The 14,947-nt window shown below is 63.0% G+C and overlaps 1 protein-coding gene across 2 annotated transcripts; it reads left to right on the forward strand.

Annotated features, from left to right (window-relative positions):
• Positions 1 to 758: 758 nt before the first annotated feature.
• Arrdc2 (arrestin domain containing 2) lies at positions 759 to 7,482 on the forward strand. 2 transcript variants are annotated; one of them, XM_078037824.1, is made up of 8 exons: positions 759 to 1,277; positions 4,089 to 4,155; positions 4,344 to 4,491; positions 4,975 to 5,077; positions 5,165 to 5,421; positions 5,576 to 5,738; positions 6,103 to 6,260; positions 6,420 to 7,482. In XM_078037824.1, the coding sequence occupies exons 1-8, from the start codon at positions 1,019 to 1,021 to the stop codon at positions 6,471 to 6,473; spliced, it is 1,209 nt and encodes a 402-aa protein (XP_077893950.1). In that variant the 5' UTR covers positions 759 to 1,018; the 3' UTR covers positions 6,474 to 7,482. The 2 variants fall into 2 exon arrangements, with proteins under 2 accessions (XP_077893950.1, XP_005333062.1); XM_005333005.5 differs by lacking the exon at positions 759 to 1,277 and adding an exon at positions 1,858 to 3,995.
• Positions 7,483 to 14,947: the final 7,465 nt, after the last annotated feature.

A 14,947-nucleotide genomic window follows, 5' to 3' on the forward strand; every position in this document is an offset into this window, starting at 1 on the left:
GACAGGGGCTCATCCAGTTGCTTAGGACCTCACCACTGCCTGAGGCTGGCTTTGAACTCACAATCCTCCTGTCTCAGCCTCCCAAACTGCTGGGATTCTAGGCATCCGCCACCACACCAGGCCAGAGGACACTATTGAGACCTGGGTTCCAGTTGCCAAAGGGGTGTCTCTGAGCAATGGCTAGCCCTCCGGGGTCTTCTGTAAGATGGAGGTGGCAGTAGATTTAACCAGAACTTGCTAAAGGCTGAGGCCTGCTTAGGGCCTCCACTTTGTCTCCTGAAGGCCTCACGGGAACCAGAGGGGCTGCAAAGCATCCACCGCCCGTCCTAGGCTTCATAGCGGCCCTGTTAGCTGGTTTGGGAAACAGTCCTGGAGGGAAGCGGTTGTCCCCTCTTGTGCCCAGTATTAGCTCCTGGGCCTCTGGGGAGAGCAGGGCGGGTGCTCACCGGGTGCCCACCCTTGGGGAGCACGGGTCTGGTGGAAGAGGAGACGTAAACAGGCAGCCAAACCCGCGGCCAGAGGTGTAAACAGGTCAGAGGTGCTGGGGCCTGCGGAGATGACATCTGGGTGTGGGAGGGGTGGGTGGGAGAGGGGATCTGGCGTTGAACCAGCCGTGCAAAGGCCACGGGCAAGATTTGAGCTTGGAGTGTTTGGGGGACAGCCAAGAGGTGACAGGGAGAGGGCGTGTGGGGGGAGCAGGCGGGGCGGCGGTTCTGACTCATCGTTGCCGACCCTGCAAAAACACGGGCCGCCACACTCTAGGGGGTGGCAAAGTCCACAGGCAGACACTGGGCGGCACGTCCTCGGCAGCTGCCTGGGCGCGTCACTGGGGCGGAGGCGGAGGACCAGGAAGTTCGCCGACGACGAGCCCTCCCGCGGCCCGCGGCGCCGGTAGAAGTTAACAGACGCAAAAGAAGGTGCCCGGGACGCCCGCGGACCCCGGAGACCCGCCGCGCGCCTGCGCCGTGTCCCCGCCGGGCTCCCGGGCACCGTCCGGCCGCGCGCCCCGGCCCGCACCATGCGCCTGGGCGGCGTGCGCAGCTTCGCCCTGGAGCTGGCGCGAGGCCCGGGCGGCGCGTACCGCGGCGGGGAGCGGCTGTGCGGCCGGGTGCTGCTGGAGGTGGCCGCGCCGCTGCGTGTGCGGGCGCTCGTGGTGGCAGCGCGAGGCGGGGCGGCCACGCACTGGCTGGAAGGGCGCAGCGTGGGCGTCAACGCCGTGTCCAGCGACTACGCGGCCGCCGAGACGTATCTGCGGCGGCGGCAGCTGCTACTCAGAGGTGAGGCACCGTCTGCACCCCACGCCGGCAGGTCCTCCCCCCCGCAGGGACCTGTCCCCAAGTCTGACGCCCCTCTCCAGGGCCCAGAGCCTTCTGACTTAGGCGATCTGGACGGGGTGATACTTCTCAAAGAGTAGGGACCCCTCCCCAGGAGCCGAACCTTCCCTCTGGGACACCCACGCTCCTTGGACCAGACAGAACCTCTTCTCCTGGGACCCCCTGCCAGGTTCTGGGTGTCCCTTATTCCAGGCCTAGGTGCCCTTGACTTACAGGTTATGCGGTGAGGAGACCCCTCTCAAAGCAAGGGGACCTCAACCCTGGCTAGGCTCTGGGGAACCCCTCCGCTTAGGGTCCTCGATTCTCAAAGAAGTCCCCGTCTCACGTGCTCCTCTGCCTCAGTTTACCCTGCGGCGCCTGCTGCTGTGGGCTGTTCCCGAGGGTGGGGGTATCTGGTGGTGTTTGTGGGCACTGGGGTGTAGATGCCTCTGGGGTGAAGGGAGTCAGGGTGGGGTCACATCAACTGAGAGTCTTGGGTCTCTGGCGTGTCCTTACTGCGTTCTGAATCTCAGTCCACCCCCAGGGCCACACGCCTGTCAGGAGCGGGCCAGGGCCACAGAAGGAGGGAGTTTGCCCCCAGCGTCCTGCTGTGTGACTGCAGGAGAAATGTTGGCCTCTCTGGGCTGCTCCTGGCAAAGCCAGATCTCACTTATACCAGTCTGCGAAATTGGCGAGGCCAGGTGCAAGTGCGACAGCTCCCAACGGTACTGCGTAAAACGGATGCTTTGCCAAGAGCTCCCAGGCGCCAGGGTCCCCGGCCACCCCACTCCCCACCCCCACCCCGCTCAACTACCGTGGAAACCGAGCGGGTAGCGCGATGGGGCGGGGCAGGAAGGGGCCCCCGAGGCACTTCCCTTCCCCAGGGGCTCATGTCAGAGCCACTTTCACCCCTCGGTGCCCACCTGGCCCCAGACATTCGTTGAGGCTTCCTTAAAACACTGGAGGGTGACGCTGGCGGAACTACTGTGACCTCAAGCGAGGGTCCCCCTGCCTCTGCGCCTCTGGGGGCTCATCTGTGAAGCGGGCTGAGTAGGAGCCTCCGGTTGCCTCGGAGTAACCTCCTCTCCTGCCTCGCCCTGAGCTCTGGCCTCCAAGCTTCACCCTGGAGAAGGGGCCGCCCCTCCACTCAGCCGGTGTCGCTTCCTCCAGGCAGCCCCCCAGGCTGATCCTGCGCCTCCTGCCTCTGACCGGCTCGGACCCGCAGGACCGATAGCGAGGGGCGGGGCCTTGTGTTTCTGGCCGCCCTCTACTGGTGGGCTGAGGACTCTGTCGCCCCGGCGACAATAAGGGGAAGGCTGGAGAAGAGGTGGGTGGGAACAGCGGCGCGTCCTGCTGCCACCAGAGGGCGCCAGCGCGCCGCAGACTGCACGGAAACGATTCCCGCGGGCGAAATGCCCCGTGAGGCTCTTCTCTGGGGAAACTGAGGCCCAGAAGGGTCACGCGGGCCCGGGAGCACCCTGCAGTCCTGCACCCGAGGGTGCCCGAGTGTGCCCCGTGCTTGGCTCTTTCCTTTGGGCTGTGGGGGCTGGGGACGCTTGGATCAGGCCTAGGGACCCAGGGGCGAGTAGTTTGCCAGAAGCCGGAAGTCGGGAGGGAAGCTTAGGCCGAAGCACCGAGGCGCGGCCGGGAGTCTCGGGAACCTGTTGGTGAGCTGGGCGCGAGGCGCTCGGAGGAATCGAGCCGGGGCCTCTCGGCTCTACAGAAGTGGAGACTGAGGCACCAAGAGGCTGACCCTTGACATGTGGTCACGTGGCTGAGCGGGCTCCTGAGGAGGGAGGCTCCTCCTCTTCCTCCCCCCTCCCGCTTGGCGCTGCAGGACCGAGACCGGCCCCTCCCCAACTCGACCTGGGGTCGGGCCGCTGCCCAGCTCTGACTAGACGTGTCTCCAGTCACGTCTGCAAGTGGCAGCCAGGTGATGATTAAGCCGAGAGGGAGACTGCTTTGCTAGTTGATCTTGGGCCTGGGTCTCCGCCTCTGAGCCTCGGTTTCCCTTCCGTATTCTCGGGACCCTCTAGAGAGTGGCTTCGGACGCTTCAGGCTTCATTGTCCCCGCCCCGCCACCGCCGGTCCGCGAGCTTAGAGCGCGACGGCGCTGAACAGGGGCGTTTGTTATTTTGCTCCACGCCTGGGCGAAGCCACGCCCCTCGCCACGCTATTGGTGGATCCCTTTTCGGGGGGAGAGGCTTACATCTCAGGCTCCACCTCCGCCCTGCCGTATAAAAGCGGCGCCGCCGCCGGACGGCGCGGGGTTTCTGGCCCGCTCGGCGACTGCGCGTGCGTGCGCGGGGAGAGTTTGCGTCTGGAGACTGCAGCGTCTTTAGCTCGCGTTCCGCGTCGCGGGTTCGAGGCCAGGGTCCGCGCGTGGTGGGTTCGCGCCCCGGGGCGTGATGCTGTTTGACAAGGTGAAGGCGTTCGCGGTGCAGCTGGACGGCGCGACCGCGGGCGCTGAGCCGGTGTTCAGCGGCGGCCAGGTCGTGGCGGGCCGGGTGCTGCTGGAGATGGCGGGCGCGGCGCGCGTGGGCACCCTGAAACTGCGCGCGCGAGGCCGCGCACACGTGCACTGGACCGAGTCGCGCAGCGCGGGCTCCAGCACCGCGTACACGCAGAGCTACAGCGAGCGGGTGGAGGTCGTGAGCCACCGGGCCACGCTGCTCACCCCAGGTACCGGCTGGGACCCCACGCCCACCCCGGCCGGCGGCAGGACATCCGGGATCCCGCGTAGCCGCTGAGCCACCCTCTTGCTTGTACCTACAGACACCGGAGAGACCACGACCCTGCCTGCTGGGTGTCACGAGTTCCCGTTCAGCTTCCAGCTGCCTCTGTAAGCCCCCTGCCTGGGGCCGCCCCTGCCCCCGTGTGACTCTGCTGGGTGGCCGGGGACCCAGGAGCACCAAGACTGCCCTTGCCTCCGGGGGACCCCCAGGATATCTCTCTGCCCCTAAGCCTTTGAGACACCGGACCTTTGTGTCTGCCTACTCCTCCCCTGAATCCCCTTCTCTCTATCCCCAGGACCCTGGTGACATCCTTTGAGGGAAAACATGGCAGTGTCCGATACTGCATCAAGGCCACCCTGCACCGCCCCTGGGTCCCAGCACGCAGGACCAGGAAGGTGTTCACTGTCATTGAGCCTGTGGACATCAATACACCTGCCCTGCTGGTGAGCGACTCCCCTGTGGGAGGAAAGCAGGGAGCAGGGTAGGCAGGGGCTGGGGGACCCTGATTGGCTGCTTTCACCCTTCACCAAGCAGGGTTCTCAGTGGACCCTGGAAGGGAGTGGAGTGAGCTAGAGTCCACTGGAGCTGGGGACAAATCCCGATGTGCCAGTTTGCTCTGTGGCTCTGGGAAAGTGTCTTGCCCTCTCTGAACCTCAGATGCCAGGTCTTTGAAATGCCTGGTAGCCAGGGCTGGTGATTGCAGGGCTCAGTAGGCACTAACCATACGCCTGTGCTGGCCTGTTCCTTTCATTTTTAGTTTTATGAGTCCTGTTCCTGGTTCCATGTTAAAAGATGGTTCCTGGGTTATTATAAAGGAACCAGACCCTGCCCCAGGTTCTGTCCCTCGGCTGAGGGTGCGTGGAGGCTCCCCCGGGGTCTGGTTTATACAAATGACCCATTCATGTCCCTTTCCTCCACCTGGGCAGGCACCTCAAGCAGGCGCTCGGGAAAAGGTGGCCCGATCCTGGTACTATAACCGCGGCCTCGTCTCCCTCTCTGCCAAGATCGACCGCAAGGGCTACACTCCAGGTGGCGGCTGGGGTGGGCGGGCGGGGGGCCGAAGCCCAGGTGGTGCCTGGCCTGTGATCGGGGACTGAGGCCATGCTCCTGGCGCAGGAGAGGTGATCCCCGTCTTCGCTGAGATCGACAACGGCTGCAAGAGGCCGGTGCTGCCCCGGGCGGCCGTGGTGCAGACGCAGACGTTCATGGCCAGAGGCGCCCAAAAGCAGAAGCGATCCGTGGTGGCCAGCGTGGCGGGCGAGCCCGTGGCTCCCGGGCGGCGGGCCCTGTGGCAGGGCCGGGCGCTGCGCATCCCGCCCGTGGGCCCTTCCATCCTGCACTGCCGCGTGCTGCACGTCGGCTACTCCCTCAAGGTACAGACCCCTGGGCCCTGGGGGCAGGTGGCTCTGCCTCAGTCCCCACCCCCAGGCTGAAGCTGGGGTCTCACATGGGGTGGTCGGGGCCCGAGTCCTCTGCGGGAGGGAACAGGAGGCCTGGGACCCTCCCTCATGGCTCTGCTCCCTCCAGGTTTGCGTGGACATCCCGGGCACGTCCAAGCTGCTTTTGGAACTGCCACTGGTCATTGGCACTGTGCCCCTGCACCCCTTTGGCAGCCGCTCATCCAGCGTGGGCAGCCACGCCAGCTTCCTGCTGGACTGGGGGCTGGCGGCCCTGCCCGAGCGCCCCGAGGGTGAGTCCCGCCCTATTAAGAAGACAGCAGGGCACACGCAGGTCCCCTCCCTCCCGCAGTCGCCCTGTGCCCACCCTGAAAGATCGCAGTAACGGTTGCGTTGGTGGCCAGGCACGGTGGCACACACCTGTCATCCCAGAGGCTCTGGAGGACAGGCAGGAGGGTCGCAAGAGCCAGGCCAGCCTGGGCAACGGGGGGACCTGCTTCCCAACCAGAGGCTGCGGGTCGGGCGCCCGGCGCAGAGGCCCTGGGTTCCGTCCCCAGCACCAAAAATAAAAGCGTCCCGTGGTGGCCCCGGATCCCAGGAATCCCAGCCTGAGGGCTCCCTGCCAGCCCTGCTCACCCTTCTGTCCCCTGTTCCCAGCCCCTCCCGAATACTCAGAGGTGGTCACCGAAGAAGAGGTGGCAGCCACCTTGCAGAGCCCCTTCCCGCTGCTGCCGGACCCCAGGCTGAGCCTGGAGGGGCCCTACTTCACCTGCATCCAGGAGTTCCGCTTCCAGCCGCCCCCCCTGTACTCGGAGGTGAGGGGGGGGCAGGAGCCCCGGGTGCCTTGCCAGCCCTGGGGACCTTGTGGGTGGAGGCAGCGGGCGAGGGCTCCCCCTGGTGGCGGGGCTCCTCACCCCCTGTCTGCCCAGGGACCTCCCCTGCCTTCCCCGGCCTGACAGGCACCCTTCTCCCAGGAGGACCCAAACCCCCCTCCGGAGGCCATGAGGCCACGCTGCATGACCTGCTGAGCGGCACGGGGACACCTGGAGGGGCGCGCTTGCCCACAGACCTCCTGCCACCGTGACCACGGAGAAGGCTGGACCAAGGGCTCAGGAGCCTGAAGTTGAGGAAACTGAGTCTTGGGGCAGGGCCAGGCTGTCCACTGTCCCACTGTCCCACAGGACGGAGGAGGAGCCAGGCTGGGAGCTGACGTGTTTGGACCAGCCATCCCAAAGCATCGGTGCCAGCACCGGACCCAGGGGACTGTTGGGCCCCTGTGTGCCTGACCTGTGGGTGGTGCCAAGTCCCCCAGGAGCCTCTAGCCTTAGGGAGCCAGAGCCAGACATGGACACTTCCCATCTCGTGAAGTCAGAGGGGACCCAGGGCTGGGGGCATCCAGAGAGGCTGCAGGGGAGGCCTGGCTGGCCGAGGCTTTGGAGGACAAAAAGGAGCTCAGCAGGCAGGCGAGGGGGAGGGGAAGTCGGAGAAGGTCAGCGCTGAGTGGCATCTGGGGGCCACCACCTTCAGCTTTTGAAGGCGGCTGAGAGGGGAGCTGTCTTCATGGGCTGAGGGGCCCGGCAGGCGAGAGGGCCCAGGAGCAAGCGGTCAGGAAATCAGGTCACTGGAGCGACGTGGGGCAGCAGAGGTCCCTGGCTCAGGCTGGACAGCCCGGGAGTTCCTCCAAGTGCCCCAGGACATAGGAGCTGCCTGGCGATCTGTGGCCCGGGACCCAGGTTCAGGGAGGGCGGGCAGGACCAGCAAGCTACTTACTACACGGACGGGAGGCCTGGCTCACAGGCGACTTAGGACTTCACGACAGTGACAACAGCATTAAAGCAGGCCCTGGGGACTCAAGTCAGCCTAGGGTGACAAATCAGGGACCATTGTGCTTCAGGAGGCCCCCCCTGGGGGGGTTGAAGGGGGCAGCTGGACAAGCCCCCAGCCGCAGGGCCCATCCCCGGGCTCGGCGTGGGTGACAGGCCTTAAAATCACTATTTTATACAATTATTTTTGATAAAATAAAAGTGTGGCAGAAGAGACTGGCTTTATTGGTTTACATCTTAGCCACCAAGACGGCGGGTGTGGCCGTGACCACTCTCCTGGGTGACAGTCGGGAGTGCATTTCTGGCCCATAGTGCAGAAGGGGAGGCCGGGGCTGGGAAGAGCCTGGCCCAGAGTCGGGCAGCCGAGCAGGGCAGGAGGGCCCTGTGCCCCTCACCTGCACCCTGAACAGGACGGGGGAGCAGGGACGGGGGCTCCTCTGCCCCCGGAACATACAGGTGGCTGGGCACAGGGTGACCCTACCGACCTGACTCTGGACATTTCTGGATTTAATTGAGCTGAGATTCACATACCATAAAATTAACCTCAGAATTCACCACACTGCGCTTCAAATGTGCCATCAATGACTTATCTTGTTCCAGAAGTTTCCACCACTCCCCAAGGAGACCCTGTCCCCTCAGCAGTCACGCCCTGCTCCTCCTCCCCCAGGCCTTGGCAATGGGCAATCTGCTCTCTGTCCCTGTGAATGTGCCTGTTTTGAACATTCCCTGTCAATGGGGTCACCCGCTCTGTGGCCTTTTCTGTCTGGCTTCTGTCACTCAGCATGTTTTTGAGGTTCACCCACTCGGCAGCACGGATCAGGGCTCTGCTCCTTTTTATGGCCAAATAATATTCCTTTGTCTGGATCACCACCTAGCGCTGAGCCATTCATTCGCCGGAGGACCGTGGGCATGTGCTGGACCTTTGCACACAGCTGCGCTAGGGACATCAAAGGATTTCTTTGACTATCCACTGAGCTCTCAGTGCTGTTGACATGGAGTTGTGACTCACGGGACAGCCAGCCCAAGAGTAAGAGGCCACTCACCCAGGGTCTCAGGATCTGGAGTAATGCAGCTGCCACTCAAACTGGCTTCCTGGGACCGAAGCCCTCACCTCCGCCCCTCCCCGCAGCCAGGTTCCCCAAGCTTCTGCGCAGGCTCCGCGCCAGATTTTGAGGCCCCGCCCCCGGCATCCTAGCCACGCCCAGATCTGGTAGCCGAGGCTGTGCCCAGGAGAGGCAAGGAAAGGGAGAGGGGACCGAAGGAGGTCAGATAACGGGTCCCCCAATACAGCTGGGTAGGAGTAGCTGGTGCCGGGGTTGGAACCCAGCGCCCCCCCCAGCTCCACCCACAGCTTAAGACAACTTCTATTTTATAAAGAGTTAGAAAAGGGGAGTTTGAAGCTCCCAGCACAAAGAAATGGTGAACGTTTAGGAGACAGAAATGGTCATTGCACATGGTACCCAAGTATTGAGTGGCCACACGGCACCCCCAAATATGTATACTTTTTAGGATATAAAATTAAATTTTTTAATTTCTTTAGCTTTCGGCGGACACAACATCTTTGTTGGTATGTGGTGCTGAGGATCGAACCCGGGCCGCACGCATGCCAGGCGAGCGCGCTACCGCTTGAGCCACATCCCCAGCCCTAAATTTTTAATATGATAATTATTTTGGTACCGGGGATTGAACTCAGGCGTGCTTAACCACTGAGCCACATCCCCAGCTCTTTTTTGTATTTTATTTAGAGACAGGGGCTCACTGAGTTGCTTAGTGCCTCACCATTGCTGAGGCTGGCTTTGAACTCGAGATCCTCCTGCCTCAGCCTCCCCAGCTGCTGGGATCACAGGCGTGGGCCACCACGCTTGGCTAAAAATACTTTAAATTAACTGGCAGCCCATGGTGGCCACTGGCAGGGTCAGGGGCTAGAGATGAGGACTGGTGGCCCAGGCACTGGACCCTGGGAGATGCAGGTGAGGGCTGTGTGTGACTTCAGGTAGGTGACATACCCCGGAGTCTTGGTTTCCCCAACGATGTCCCTGGACTGTGTCTGCAGAGCCCCAGACCACACCCCTTACCCTGGCCTGATGTTGGCCCCCAATTTCTTCTGCTCTTTGTCCTGGGGACCACCCGACATCGCCCTGGACAGCAGCCCTGGCACCAAGCTCAGAACAGAAGGTACCTGGGGTCTGGCTGAGGGCACATGTCCCCACAGCACAGTCCCTAAGCATCCACATTGGTAGTTTCAAGAGGGGATGAGCTGGGCGCGGTGGCACACACCTGTCACCCCAGCAGCTTGGGAAGCTGAGGCAGGAGGATCGTGAGTTCAAAGCCAGCCTCAGCAATTTAGGGAGGCGCTAAGCAACTCAGTGAGACCCCGTCTCTAAGTAAAACACAAAATAGGGCTGGGGGTGTGGCTCAGTGGTCACCTGCCCTAGTTCAATCCCCGGTACCAAAAAGGGGGGGGGACTCCCCGACACCTGGGGTAAACAAGACGCAAGACCTGTTTCCAGATCTGTGTTCCCAAACTGAGAGTGGCCTCGGCGTTTCTTCTAACATCGGATGTGCGTACAGTTCAAAAGACTCCCCTCTGGCAGGGCTGGGAGGACCAGACACCCGTGTCCTCAGGACTCCTGAGTCTGCAACTGCGGGGAACCCGATCCCTACAGGAGGACTTTCTGGGTCAGATACATGACACAGGGTGGAGCTGGCTCAAACAGTCCAATTCACTGACTTCCCTGAACACAGGGAGGGGCTTCTGGGGCCTAGAGGAACGCAGTCAACTTAGTGTGAAGTGACCCAAAGACTCCCCTCCCCCCCCAGCTCCTCCCGACTCCCCCACCCCCGCTGCTGCTGAAACACCCGGAGCTGATTCCCACCTCAGGGCCTTTGCATATGCTGTTTCCTCTGCTGAAATGCCCTTCCCTTGTGACTGGCTCCTGTTTCCCTTTTCAGAGGCATCCAGCCTCCTAACAAAAGTTACCACCTGCCCTCACCCTCTCTCCTCCCTCTGTTCTGATGTCTTCATGGTCCTCACTACACTCTGAATTCCCCACTGAGATTTCACTTGTTTGTCTGAGACTCTGAGGGCTGAGTCAGGTCATGACTGTGTCCCCAGCCGCAGCCTCCGAGGGAGGAGGTTGTGGACTGACTGAAGGACGGGAGGACCCCTACTTTATGGAGGACAAGATTCAGATGGGGAGGGGGTGTCACCCCTTCTCACTTGCTCCCAGGATCCTTTGCACCGAGTACTTTGCTTGTGCAGAGACAGACTGCAGGTCCCTCTGCGTCCCTCACCGCCCCGTCCCTGGGTCTGTGACGCCGTCTCTCCCCAGTCTGTCTCTCTGTCTCTGTCTCTGTCTCCTCTACCCCTTCCTCCGCCCTCTCCTTGGCTTGGACTTGCCCAGAATTCTGCCTCTGTGTCCCCCTGCCTCTCTGTCTCTCTGTCCCTCTGTGTCTCTCTGTCCCTCTGTGTCTCTGTGTCACTTTCATTTCTGTCTCTCCCGATCTGTCTCTCTTGGTCTCTGATCCTCTCACCATCTCTGTCTCTGGCGGTGGCCCGGCCAGCCCTGGGGCCCGGGGTGACAGGCAGGCACAGGGTGACAGGCCGGCACCGCGCCCAGCGCTTGTTTTCCCGCCTGCACTGGCAGGGAGCCCGGCCGGGCTGCTGTTCAGGAATCCTGAGCCGCCCGCCCGCCCGCCCGCCCCAGCCACCAGGCACAGCCGGCTGCCTTCCTCCCGGCAGGCACATTCTGTCCTGAGCGGGGAGCGCTGGGGGTGGGTGGGAGCGGGACGCGTTCCTGCTGGGCTCCGGTTACAGGACAGCTTGTCCTGGTGGCCCCAAACCCCTGACCCGTCCCCTCCCAGCTCTAGGTTTAGACCTTCCTGAATAAGACCACTGCCTCCAGCTCACCTCTACCTCAGGACCTTTGCATCTGCTGCTCCCGCCACCTGCACTCCCTCTCCCTAGATGTGCCCAGAACCACCTCCTGGGGCACATCTCAGACCATGAGTGACCTGCTCAGAATGCCCTTCCTGTCCCTGGCCAGAGCACCCCTGGGTTCCCACTTCTGCCGTGGTGTATTAGCTTCCTGGTCTTTCCCTCTCCCTGGGGCTGTGTGCTTACTGGTTTGGTGTCTGCGGTGCCAGGGTCTCACTTGTCCCCAGTGCCTGACACAGTGCAGGTGCTTGGTCACTAATTTTACAATTGACATTGTTTCCTCCAAAGCTCAGCCCTGCCCAGGCCCCAGGACGGCATGCGGCTCCCAGCCAAGGGCTGAACTGAAAGTCCCCTCCCCTGCACCCCGCGCCCCAGCGGCCTCCCGGCCTCCTGGCCTCGCCTGGAAGGTTCCGGCTGCTACGTGCATCTTTTCTGCAAAGAGCAGGGTCCCTGTCCCGGGGCTGCGCGTGGGGGGCAGCCGTGGTGCTTGGTGGGGGGTGGGCAGGGCACTGGGCCAGACCTGGAGCCACAGCCCCGGGGCCACATGGAGCGCAGGGCAGGTCCCCTGCGGGGGAGGCACTGGTCCATCTGCCAGAGGCCCCCAGGGGCTGGCTCTTTCCACGCGGCCACTTCCCGGCCCCATCCTGCTTTGGATGTCCAGGAAAGTCCCCAGAAAGCACGAGGCCGGGCGTGGGGCCAGGAGGAAGCAGCCACTCAGCGGTGGCCCTCGGTGCCTGCCACAGGCGGATCTGGGCAGGAGGCGGGTGAACGCAGGGCTGGGAGGCAGCCAGGGAGGGACAGGCAGGGACCCCAGCCCTCAGAACAAGGGGAGGGGTCTCTGCCCTGTGCCTACCTTTTGGTGGCTTGGAGCCAGTCCCCAGTTAGAGCCTTTTGTCACCAATGATGTGGAGACGGGTGCAGGGGTGCTCACCTGACTTTGGGGACCGCCAATCTCTCCGGGTGAGATAAGGGCCATCTACCACAAGGACAGAACAGAGAGAGTCCTGGTGGGAACAAAGAGGGACACAGCCACTCTCAGCCCCCAGTGGAGTCGGGCAGAGCCAGAGAGGAGGAGTGGGCGGGGTCCTGGGAGGCAGAGGGGACACTGAGGCTGGGGCTTCCGAGGGGGGAAGAGGGGTCACCAGAGCCGGGGCTGCAGCCTGGGAGGGTGTTTGTCCTCGTGTTCGGTCACCTGCTCCACCGGACCCCTGGGGACAGCCCGAGTCTGCTTGGTGTGGCCAGCAGTCCTTGAGTGTGACAGAGGTGGGTGACCCCGCGCAGGGCCTTGACCTCTGGCTCGGAGTTGGGGCTTCATTGGGGACACACAGGGTGATGCACAGGGGGACAGGAGCCACAGGGCAGAGAGCGGTGGCTGTGGGGGTCCCAGAGCCCCGGAGCCCCGAGGTGCTGGGGTCACAGTCCCTGGGGAGCGGCTGCTGCCCACCCGGGGGCGGGGAGGGGTCGCCACTCGGGGCTGGGCCTGGCCGCTCAGCGCCTCGGTCTCCTCGCCTGGTCTGGGGGCCTGGGGGCCGCGGGGAGGGACCGGCCATTCCCAGCCGCCCGGAAACGGGAGGGGACTCTGCTTCCCGACCCTCCAGGGCCGCTGGCTGGAGCCGCGCGCGGTCCCGCGGCCGGGGACACGGTGGGCAGCAGCCGAGGTCCGCGGGTCCGCGGGGTCCGCAGCCTGCGCATGCGCGGCGCTGGGCCGGGGCTGCGGGGGGCCAGGCCTGGATGCCGTGGGGCTTTGAGGGCTGAAGAGGAGCTCGCAGGCGGCCACGGCGGGCGGGCGGGACTCGGGTATGTATGTCACCGGGTGCCCGGGCCACGAGGGCGCGTGCAAGGAGCACGATGCAGCCGGGATCGGACATCCCCGGTGTCCCCCCCCAGCTCTCCTGCTCCCAGCCCAGGTGGCTTCTCCAGGCCACTGAAGCCCTGTGGCCTCCAAGCTCCTTCCCTTCCATCTTCCCACCCCTGGAGCCACCAAGCCCAGGTGTCAGTCCCCTGCGCCCCTCAGTCCCCCCATGTGACCACAGACCGGGATTCCAGGCTGGCCACGCCCCCCGTCCAGGAGGGGCCACCTCCCTCTAGGCCTCCGTCTCCCCTCCTCTCAGCCGGGTCTGATCTCTGTGGCCTCCCGTGACCGGTGACACCCAGAAGGTAGAAAGGTCTAGACTGGTGAGGCTCGGGGTTCAATCCCAGCACCGCCCCAAAAATAGAGGAAGGGAGGAGGGAGGGGGAGGGAGGAGAGGAGGAGGAAGGGGGAGGGGAAGTGGAGTCAAAGCCAGGCTGGACTGGGTGGCCTGTCGCCTCAGAGCCTTTGCCCTCAGGTGTGGGAGACTTAGAGGGCCAAGGCCCCGCCCAGAATCGCTGTCTCAGGGCCAGAGGGGGCGGGGCTAGCGCTTCCTGGACGCCTGTTCGAGGGAGGCCTTGATCTTGTGGGCAAACTTCTAGTCACCCTTCAAAACCCCGCCTCCAAGCCGGGCACCACGGCGCACGCCTGTCATCCCAGCAACTCAGGAGGCTGAAGCAGGAGGATCGCAAATTCAAGGCCAACCTCAGCAACAGAGTGAGGTCCTGAGCAATTTGGCAAGACCCTGTCTCAAAACATAAAAGGGATTGGGGATGTGGCTCCGTGGTCCAGTGCCCCAGGTTTGGTCTCCAGGATTGCAAAAAAAGCAAAAGGAAACAAAAACAAAACCCCGCCTCCAAGCCCCCCTTCTCCAGGCTGAGCCTGGCCCCTCGGCCTCCTGCCTCCATCTCTGTGCAGCTTATTCCTGACGCCCGGGCTGAGGGCGTCTGTGTTCAGCTCTGTCCAAGCCTGAGGACTCTCAGGGCCTGCAGCCACCCAGCAGGAAGACAGGACCACGCTTTCCACCTTCCCTGGCCTGGCCTTGCAGCCTCCCCTGGCCAGCCAGCTCCAGCCATGCCCGGCCTCCATTAGAACAGGCTCATACCGGCCTCAGGGCCTTTGACCCTGCAGCTGCGGTTGCCCAGAGCGCTCTTTCCCTGGCTCTAGCCTTCCACTGCGCTACTTCAGTGTGACGGCGGGTTCGCGACCTGGCCTACACCTCCCTCCTGTAATGGGAACTGTGGGAGACCCAGGTCAAGTATGCAGTAGATGCTCAATGAATGTGCTACAGCTTGTGTGTCCCTTATCCAGAGTGCTTGGGCCTAGCATTATTCCCGCCTTGGGGTGCCCTGGGTGAGGGGACATTGCATAGTGAGGCATCTGGGGGAGGGTCCGGCTCAGCCCCCCTGCACCTGCGCGTCCCAGGGTGGTTTATGTGATGCCTTTAAAATAACTTGTGCAGGGCTGGGCATGTGGCTCAAGCGGTAGCGTGCTCACCTGGCATGCGTGTGGCCTGGGTTCGATCCTCAGCACCACATACCAACAAAGATGTTGTGTCCGCCGAGAACTTAAAAAATAAATATTAAAAATTCTCTCTCTCTCTCTCTCTCCTCTCTCACTCTCTCTTTAAAAAAAAAATAAAAAATAAAAAAATAAAATAACTTGTGCAGGAAACAGTCCCCGTGTGGGCTTCACCTGGGGGAGCGCCGTGCCGATGCCTACCAGCTCTCGGATTTTGGAGCATTGTGGAGTTTGGACTGGGGACGGGGATGCTCCATCTGTGTTGCCACAGAGCTCCAGGGAAACCCGGGGACAAGATGCAGAAGGCAGGGCCACCCTAGTACCTGCCCCGTGAACAAAAATTTGATGGATGGATGACACCACACTGTGACA

This window comes from Ictidomys tridecemlineatus, chromosome 2, assembly GCF_052094955.1.
Source record: "Ictidomys tridecemlineatus isolate mIctTri1 chromosome 2, mIctTri1.hap1, whole genome shotgun sequence".
Lineage (NCBI taxonomy): Eukaryota > Metazoa > Chordata > Mammalia > Rodentia > Sciuridae > Ictidomys > Ictidomys tridecemlineatus.